Source organism: Nicotiana attenuata, chromosome 6 (assembly GCF_001879085.1).
Source record: "Nicotiana attenuata strain UT chromosome 6, NIATTr2, whole genome shotgun sequence".
Taxonomy (NCBI): Eukaryota; Viridiplantae; Streptophyta; class Magnoliopsida; order Solanales; family Solanaceae; genus Nicotiana; species Nicotiana attenuata.
Genome location: NC_031994.1, coordinates 15,314,421 through 15,324,179, shown reverse-complemented (window position 1 = coordinate 15,324,179; position 9,759 = coordinate 15,314,421). Strand labels below are relative to the sequence as shown.

At 42.7% G+C, this 9,759-nt stretch overlaps 1 protein-coding gene and 1 long non-coding RNA gene across 2 annotated transcripts; one reads left to right on the top strand and one right to left on the bottom strand.

Moving 5' to 3' along the window:
* Window positions 4,950-7,104, top strand: LOC109226634. Its single transcript, XR_002068096.1, has 3 exons — window positions 4,950-5,165; window positions 6,750-6,834; window positions 7,013-7,104. It is a non-coding gene; the product is annotated as an uncharacterized LOC109226634 (long non-coding RNA).
* On the bottom strand, window positions 5,648-9,130 carry LOC109226633 (G-type lectin S-receptor-like serine/threonine-protein kinase At1g11300). The gene is made up of 7 exons (XM_019391456.1): window positions 7,711-9,130; window positions 7,507-7,614; window positions 7,224-7,420; window positions 6,939-7,149; window positions 6,589-6,832; window positions 6,355-6,505; window positions 5,648-6,254 (listed from the first exon to the last, which is right to left on the bottom strand). Exons 1-7 carry the CDS (start codon window positions 8,984-8,986, stop codon window positions 5,955-5,957), a joined length of 2,487 nt encoding a protein of 828 aa, XP_019247001.1. The 5' UTR covers window positions 8,987-9,130; the 3' UTR covers window positions 5,648-5,954.

Sequence of the window (9,759 nt, the reverse complement as noted above, 5' to 3'; positions counted from 1 at the left end):
AAGAAGGACGCGAAACTGAAAGGAGCGTATACCAGCTACCAAAACTCACCATGGAGCTAAGCCGGTGAGCCTCACCAAAGGTCGAGTATACATCCGATGGTTTAGTTCCCTCAGAAATGCCTTCGGTAGGAGAAGAGGGAGGCGCCAGATGATCCTTGTTCCTCGAAGTACCTTCCACGGGGATAGGAAATGTTCTCTCGAAAGAAGAGGCCTCCGAAGCCGGAAGATCGGCCGACTCGCCTCTTTTGAACCTCAGAGAAGGACTTGCCCCCCCGTGAGCATCCTCGCACCTCAAAGACTCTTTCCGTTTATTATCGGCCCTCGATCCCGAGGTCGACAGTCTCTCCTCCTCCCCCAGGGGACACGGCCTCATCTCGAATAAACCTCCAACACCTGCGGCGGTAGAATTAGTTCGCTAAAAAGAAAGTACCTTTCTATGGAAACAAGCCACCAAGCACCTACCATGATGCTTTGCCTCCCATCTCCCCTTGGATAGGTCTCGCCATTTGCGCTTATCATAGGTCGAGCAAGATGCCAGCTTCCGAGACTACTGAATTTAAGCTGCTCACTGAAAAAAGTCTCAACACTTCTATTAAAATTCTCATAGAGATCAAATGGAACAAACCACCAAAAGGGTGGTTTAAGCTTAACATTGATGCTAGCTTCAATAACCATAACCAAAAAAGTGGCCTAGGGGGTGTATTCAAAAACTACTTATGGAAATTGGGTGGTTGGATTTGCAAAATCTACCCAAGCAAATGGCTTACTACAAGCAGGAATGAAGGCACTGATTGAGGGAATCAAAACAACACAAGAATGGAGAATGTTCCCTCTTGAAATAGAGACAGACTCCATGGAGGTAATCCATTCTATACAACACAGTAATAAANTAAGGGTGAATTCAAGCCCGGCCTTATCCGCAAAATACCTTATCATCAGCACTATCTTCCAAAGGGATGGGTGAGCCTGCGCTAGGGTAACCTGATACTTTCTACAGAAATCAAGCACGACCCTGTCAGGGAGCCTAACGTAAAGGGATACGTGTACACATTCAAAAACCCCTCGACATGGGTCATGATGCTCTCCTCCGGGGAAGGTACCTGCAGTACCACTTCTTCCCCCCATCCGCAGTCTTTCCTAATCATCTCGAGATGTTCTTCCCCTATTGAGGAGATGAACCTCGATCCATGCTCCCTATGCCCTTGAGTGTTGGGAGTTATCTCCGACATAAAATCTCTCCTCGAGACGAAGCATCTCGAGGTCCGCTCACCAGATACCTGCAGTGTACCACCGACCGGACATGAACAGAGGCAGAACTCCCCTCTCCTTGATGAACAGATTTCGATATAGCGGCCATGGCTGCAGTAAAATAGGAAGAGGGGGACGAAGATTTGGGCGAAGGCTCTAAGCTGAAATGATGAGAGAACTAGCACAAGGAGTAAGAGTTCTATGAAAGGGATAGTTGCCCAGAGTAGCAGAATCCCCAGTTGAGAAATGAGCGAACGCATATATAGAGGCAGACGACGACTGTTCGCCTATCCAGGAGACCAATCAAGTCTGACCATGACAGCACCACTTTTTTGGGAAACGTACAGGTGGGACCACCCGGGTGGCCCCACTACCGTCGCATGAATAACGCTGTCATGCGGTGCTCGGGAAATATCGAAACCGCGAGGACCTCTGGTATTATAAGCGTTGACTCCAAAGAAGTCATCGACCTAACCTCGAGATGGTGCCCGATCTCGAGAGTCCCGATTGCCCCCTAATATGAACTCCTAAGAGTCAGCGTCAAAGTTCAAAGACTGAATTCCACACGCTCGCTGAAAAATAAAGAATGCAAGGCTGGAAACAAAAAATCTTTTTTACAAAAATATGTTTGCAAGGGGCACCTTTACAAGACCCGTTCCCGGGGAATACATGCACAAAAGTAAAAATACACAGGCCTACTCTTCGTCACCACTGCCCTCTGAGCCATCTCCAGGATCTTCATCCAAAGTGACCAAGAGTGCCAACTCTTCCTCCGCATTTCGGGCCTCCTCGATCTTGGCTGAGAGATCGGCACCTCCAACATTGGCTTCCTCTAAGGCTTGCCTCCTCGCCTTAGCGCGAGCGTAAGCGACGGCCCGAGTCAGCTTCTGCTCGGCCTCCTCTGACATATCTCGGGCTAGCTGATTCGCAGTAGCGGCGTCCCTCAGGTATGTAGCGGAATTCTCCTCGACCTTGGACTTGGCTGCAGATAGCACATCGACCTCATCCCGAGCATTTCGGAGAAGACCCTGAGTCGATCCCAAATCCGAGGTCATGATCTCGTTTCACCTCCTCAGCTCGAGGATCTCCGTGTTCATAGTAGCAAATTCTCCCCGAAGCCGCCCCGAGAGAACATCCTTCTGTCCGATCCGCAAAGGAAAAGATAAGTCAGTAGACTTCGAATTATGATAATAATGAACAAATTTATGAATAACAAGTTACCTGCTCAGCAAGACCAGCCTTTTCCCGGAGCGCTCTCTCCAAATTCGCCCGAAGTTCATTTAACTCCTCGTCCTTGCAGGCAGAGCAGGTCTCCGACTCCTGCAGTCCTGAGGTGAGCTTCTCAAGCTCCTTCCCCCGGCGTGAAAGCTTGTCTTGGAGCCTAGCGAAGGCGTGATCATACATCTTCTTAGCCTACAACAAAATAGAAGAGTCAGGAAAAATGAGGATAGGTATTTAAGACCAGAAAAGTGTACATGAAAAGCTATCACCTTCTGCTGGAGCCTCTCCGCTTCCTCGATAGCGTTGGGAGCATAGAGATCAATGTCCTCACTGACATCGTCAATGCCATCGAAGAAGTTGTCAAGCTCGCCTCCCCCTCTGAGGGGACCCTCCATGTTGGTAACGTTTAGGTCCTAAGCGTCCCGGTATTCCCCGGGCGAGAACCGAGCACCCAAGTTAAGACCACCCAGGGCTTCGATATCACCAAGGGGCAAATCTTGTCCCCGAAAGGCTCCGGGCCCAAACCCTTTAGAGCAAGCAGCAACGGTCTCCTCAGCAGAAACTGCATGACGTTCGACCAAGGGCTCAGGGACCGCGTTCGCACCCTCCTCGAGGGTCTCCACCACACGGGATCGATCTGAATCGACCGTTCTCGGTTCAGTGGCCTTTGATCGGGACGCCTGCGGGATATCCGGGCCCGACCTCATCCTTCGAACCAAACGGCATTCATGCTCATCATTGTCTTCGTCCCCAGTACTGGGGCTTGCTACGGAAGCTGAAGCCGAGGTCCTAGCACCAGCTCGAGGCCTGCGTGATTTAGGTTTCTTTGTCGCAGGGGAATCAACAGCTGCCTCTTTCCTCCTCTTCTTGCCCTTATCAGGCACCGGAGCCTCCACCTCGCCGTCGGGAGGTGATCTCATCAACACTCCGTCGCCAAGGCCTGCGCAAACATAGCGATCAAAATTTATTAACATGGAGGATATGGGGAAGATACATAAAAATATGATATAGGTGGCAAGAAGGATTTTTACCATGATTCTTGGCCACCCGCCGCGTTTTAGCCGGGTTGGGCCAAGACCGCCCGAGAAAGGGAACGAAACATCCAATTGTTTAATCCATCCCGGCAGATCTTGGACCGCTTCAGGATCCCAAACGGCAGCTGCATAAACAAAGGAGAGATCATTTTTCGGAAGAAAAGTAAGAAGACAATAATGCATGTTCGAGGGAGAGATACTTACGTTGCGTGTTCCACTCCCTCGGGAATGGCATCCTTTCGGGCGGAATGATGTCTGAGGTCGTCACTCGGACAAACCTGCTCATCCACCCTAAATCCTTGTCCTCATCAATGCTCGAGAAAAACGGCTTCTTGGACCGAGGTTGAAGCTTGATTAAACCTCAATAGAATCGAGGGTTGTACAATCTAATCAAATGGTCGAGGATAAAAGTGGTACCCGCGACCCTGTCGGAGAAACAATGGAGCATGTAGACTATCCTCCAGAAAGATGGATAGATTTGGCCGAGCGTCACTCGATACTTGTCACAGAAGTCGAGAATAACCGGATCTATCACCGGGGAAGGAGGGTTCGACGAATTGACGGACCCAAAGTGAATGGGTATGTGTATACATAAAGAAAACCAGCCTTGTGGTCCGTTATGCTCTCGTTAGGACGGGAGATCTCAACCAGCACTGCCTCCCTCCATCGACAGTCTTCCTTCACTTTCCCTATATCGGTCACGACACTGATATACCGAGACACATGTTCGCATCGGCCCGGTGTTGACGAGGGCTTGTGGACGGAAAAATCCTTCGCCGTGTTAAACTCTGTAGGCGTGCACTGTTCAACTGCGGGTATCACTTTGGACTTTCCTTTGGACGTTCGAGAAGAAGAGGTAGCGTCCTCTTTTCGAGGCAATGTTTTAGAGGTTCTAGCCATGGTGGCGAAAAGTCTTTTCTGAGAAAGTAAGTAAGGAATCAATAACAGAAGAAGGAGGAATGAGAAAGGGGATGGCCTTGGCTTTGAAAGCTTGAAGATGCTGTAAAAAGTTGAATTATCAAACGATTGGTGTATTTATAGAAGCCGTATGGGCAGCAGAAAGGACGAACCAATAGCGGTTCGTGGGCTTCTCGATAATCGTGTTGACGGCGACCCTTGTGCGGCTTTTGAGTTATGGCATTTAATGCTTTGATGTGTATGACTTCCAGCATATTATGCTGGAACTCCAACACGCGAAAAGTTCCAGTATAATATATTGGAGATTGGACCACCGGTGCTCCAATCTCGAGTATAGTATGCTGGACCGGTATATTATACTAGAGTATTTTTCCGAATTTGAACAGTGTTTTCGTTCAAATTTATCTTTAAATGAAAAGTGACTAATTTTCGATTACTTTTGAAACTGCGGCTATTTTTGAATGACCACTTGAAATGTGATTATTTTTTAATTCTACTGTCCATTCGATTGCAAAATTATCTAAGATGAACAGTGGCTAAGTTGGTTAAAATAATGAAAGCAGATTTATAATGGACTCTCGGATTGTCAAAATCAAAACCTGAATGAGGAGATTAAAACGCAGAGGTTTCAGATCCTGACCAGCCACGCTATATATATTTCAGTTGGATGCGGCGGTAATTAGTATCGGACATGAGAAGCTGAACTATGCGAACAAATGCCTTTTTTCCCGAGAAAGACCAAAGGTCAGTATTTTTCTCTTAATTTTAATGTGGCCACTTTTGAAGATTAATAGTAGTAATATTAGCAAATAGGATACAGTTTTGATTAAAAATTTATCAGTAGTAAAGATTGATAATAATGAACTGGAACAATTGATATTAAAATTAAACGTTAAGATGGCTGTAATGGAAGTCATTTTCCCCATGAAAGAAAGGTAACTCCAAATCTAGTAGTAGATGAACTTCTCTAATTTCAGGAAACACATCTTTTTAGGCTACTGCTTAACAACTTTGAGTTTGAAGTTTTTGCTATCTTCTTGCTTGGATATGGATTCTATCATCAAACAATATCATTGCTTTCTCTCTGTGCGTTATGTTTGTGTGTTTGTGGAGGGTGAAGAACTAAAACAATTTATTAATCTGATGTTATTAGTGCTGAACTCATGATTAAACACCTACTGCATAAGTGACTTACTCTTTTCTCTTGAATTCTTAATGTACTGAGATAATATTGAGTGGAATGATTACCAAATGAATCAGAGGCAGTAATAATTACAGGAAAGAATCAGATACATCCCTAATTACAGGGGAAGGAATAAAATACATGGCCAAATTAAAATGTTAAAATGTTTTATCGTTGTTGTTATTTGTCTGGTTTCCCTTGTTACGAATCTTTTGTCTCTGAGCCGAGGGTCTCCCAGAAACAGCTTCTCTACCCCTCCGAGATAGGGGTAAGGTCTGCATACACTCTACCCTCCCCACACCCCACTAGTAGGATTTTTACTGGCTATTGTTGTTGTTGTTTTTTGTTGTTTATCGTCCTTCCATAATAGTAATGCTAACTGTGTTCACGGAGCCTTGAGTTTTAGAAGATTCCTTCTTGGAACAGCTCGGTCTTGTTGTAAATGCAGGTTGTTTAGGACTTGGCAAATCAGAAATTTCACTAGTGAGCATAGATAGAACCACCGAAACATTTGGTCTATCTTCTGCATATTCTTGAACACATAATAGTCCAACATGTGCACACCTCAGAATTTCCCTTTCAAACTGCATGTCTATTATCTTGGGGTCAACCAATTCGACAATGTTATTTTCGTTCCAACACTTCCATGCCTGAAGAGCAAGCACATTTTACAACACAATGGAAACTTGAATTATGAAAAGTTGACATTTCATAAAAAGTAGTAGGAACTTAATTTTCATATGAACTTACATATGCTAGAAGGCTTAATGCACAATCATCTTGGTGAAAGCTCGTGTTCCTCCTTCCACTAATAATTTCCAGTAACAAAACTCCGAAACTGTAAACATCTGATTTTTCTGAGAATCTTCCTTCCATTGCGTATTCAGGTGCCATGTAACCACTGCATCATGTTATAATTTTGAATTTTTACTTTGTGTATTCTTTGCAATCATGAAAGATAAAGACAAAGATACACGAACTTACTAGGTACCAACAACTCTCTCTGTGTTGGCCTGATCTTGGTTGCCTGGAAAAATCCTTGCCATGCCAAAATCTGAAATTTTTGGGTTCAGTTGTTCATCCAACAAAATGTTGCTTGCTTTCAAATCCCTGTGAATAATCCTTAGCCTTGAATCTCTGTGAAGGTAAAGAAGGCCTCGACCAATTCCCTCAATGATGATCACACGTTTACTCCAATCAAGGAACTCTTTCTCTTCAGGGTCTGAACCTGTAAGTACATCGAAAAAATATACAAGTTTGAGAATATTACAAACAATTTCCTTTTTAGCTAGACACCATGAGATATAACAGAAAAGTAATGGTAATCAACTAACCGAAGAGATATGCATCTAAGCTTCTTTTTGGCATGTATTCATAAACCAGCATCTTCTCTCCTCTTTCTGTGCAGCAGCCAAGGAGTTTAACAAGATTACGGTGTTGAAGTTTGGAAATCACCACAACCTCATTCATAAACTCCTCTAGCCCCTGACCAGAAGACTGTGAAAGCCTTTTCACAGCAATTTCTTTTCCCTCTGGCAATTTTCCCTGTAGTTATATCATATTCCGTCAATTTCTATTCTGAAAAAGATAATAAATGACTCAATGACAGAGAACATTACCTTGTAAACTGGACCAAAACCTCCCTGCCCAAGCTTGCTAGACAAGTGAAAATTGTCGGTTGCACTTGCTAAGATGTCAAAGTTGTATACAAGTAGCTCTTCAAATTTAGCTTGGTTGAGGTCATCTGTAACCATGCTTTCCTTGTAGAAGTTTGGCAATGATTCTCGTAATAAGAGCTCACTCTTTTTCTTCATTGCTGATTCAAAAACACATTAGAGATAAATTGATAATGAATTATTAAAGCTACTAAAAATTTTCTAACGTTACAGATTAGATCGTTACCTCTGTGCTTAGCTAAATATTTACAGGAAAAGTATCCAAAAATGGCAAGAACTATTGAGCCTACTGGTACTATGATCCCAATGGCTACTTTCATATCTCTCTTTTGATCTGCATTCCGAAATAAGCTTACATCAGACATATGTTTTGGGCAAGCAGAGTTTTGTACTAGCTTATATTATAGTTCTGAAAAGAAAAAGGTATTACCAAGCTCAGTGTACGAAAGGCGAACGAATAAATCTGCCCCGCCCGTGGAGAATTTCTGAACATCAAGTAGGATTCCTTCCCAATGCATGCATCCTATGCCTATGTAGTATGAATAAGCTATGCAGGAATTATTCCTTAAGCAACCCTTATAACAATCTTCATCGGCAAAAGGCACCCAAATAGCAAGATCCGGTACTTTCATTGACTGCAGCTTCAGAAACCAATCTTGCTTACCTTGCTCAATGTTAGAGTTGTTTCTTTCACTCTCTAACATGGACTTTCTTAGACATCCACTAGTCCAATTTCCTTTCCTCCATTCCTCTTCACTTTTCGGCTTAAATCCCTCTAAACAAGAGCAGATTGGTGAGCTTCTAGGATCACAGCTTCCAAAAGGCCCACATTTTCCATAAAAATCGCACTCGCTTACCTGACTTTCCCATGTCACTTCCCAATAATTCTTCTTAGGATCCAAATATTTCTGATACAAAAACCCTGTTGAGTTCAAGGTGAAATAGGCAATCTCAGCCTGATTTGCGTATAAAAAGGAGAGGTATGCGGTTCCCTTATTGTCATTTACTAGATCAAATCCATTGAGGTAGAAAGAAGTCATGTCTGGTATTCCAATGAAAATCTGTTTATTCCATGGACCGCTACGCCAATGAGGGAGTCTCCCATTTTTCCATATGTAAATCTGGGGAACCGTTTCAGGTTGAATACCAGCTGAGAAACTCCCAGCAGATGGATCCGAAGGACTTTTCCATGATTTCAGCAGATTTGTCGTGTTAGTACTCTTATCGACGCCAATTTTCATATACTGCAAGAAGGAATCTGAAGGATCCCGGAAACTTTCCCAGAGGACTATCCCATTGGAGCTTTCTTTCAATACTAAGTTCCCAGTATCCAAGAGCTGGGCAGTAGAATTTCTCACAGCTGTTGAAATATTGGATGACCATATACTTTTCTTCTGTGCATTCAAGATTACAAGATTTCCATCTTCTGATATTGTCACACTTCCACTAGAATCTTGCAAAGGCTTGTCTCTGTTGGCTACCCATACAACAGTTGGTGATTGGATATTAAACATAATACCAACATACCGATTCGTTGAATTGTCTGGACTAAAGAACCCGAATATGAATCTTTTGTCATTGGAGACTAAAGTTTCTGAATCTTGCAGGGATTTATTGGTGCTAATGGTGTCTGAAGCATTTGCTATGTAAAAAAACAGAACAAGAACAACTCGAAATAGAAGTATCTTTCTAGTGCTTAATTTCATTGCTTATGATGTTTTATTCAGCCAATTTGCATGAGAATTAATTGAATATAAGCTGAAATGGATGTTCCTATAGTTGCAGTGTTTTCTTGATATTTTTCTCACACTTCTTCTCTACAGTATGTTTGACTCTATAAATTTCGTCTTTATCAGCTGTTGATCTGGATCAGATGCATTTGTTGAGCCGTCAAGTTGGATTTCTACACTACGATTATTTAGTAATTGACAATTAGCTCAGGAAGGCTTACCAAACAAAATCAACGGTATGGAAACTTCCATGCTAATATATAAATGTCAACAAGTATAGTCTCTCAATGTGAATCCAATTCACAAAATTAGTAGAAAGAATATATATATATATATGATTGAGCCCTCCTAAACTAGAATTAGATTGTCAACATATTCTCGGCACCACAATATAACATGGGTAGGAAACTTCCCGTGTGTCACCTTCACTAATAATACAACAGCCTTTTCAATAGGACTTCTGCCTTTGTGTCACCATCATTCATTAATAATACTATAAAGAATTTGTACATTGTGCCAATGGTGTTTTTATTACTCCCTCCGGTTCACAATAAATGTCCAATTTACTTTTAGCACGCCCATTAAGGAAATACTAAATTCTATACAAAATACCTACTATGACTAAACTACCCCTAATTAAATATTTAATGTGGGGAGTAAGAAAACTTTTTAGGGATATGTACATAGGGGTTATTTTGTAAAAACAAATTGAATTCTTTCTTGATTAAATAACTGGACACTTATTTTGA

Bases quoted from the DNA above. Each gene is read 5' to 3' on its own strand.
- LOC109226633 (XM_019391456.1), bottom strand. From the start codon at position 8,986: ATGAAATTAAGCACTAGAAAGATACTTCTATTTCGAGTTGTTCTTGTT. The intron at 7,615-7,710 runs GTAATACCTTTT...TTCGGAATGCAG, and splicing joins CCTTTCGTACACTGAGCTTG to ATCAAAAGAGAGATATGAAA. The intron at 6,506-6,588 runs GTAAGTTCGTGT...AACATGATGCAG, and splicing joins GAGAGAGTTGTTGGTACCTA to TGGTTACATGGCACCTGAAT.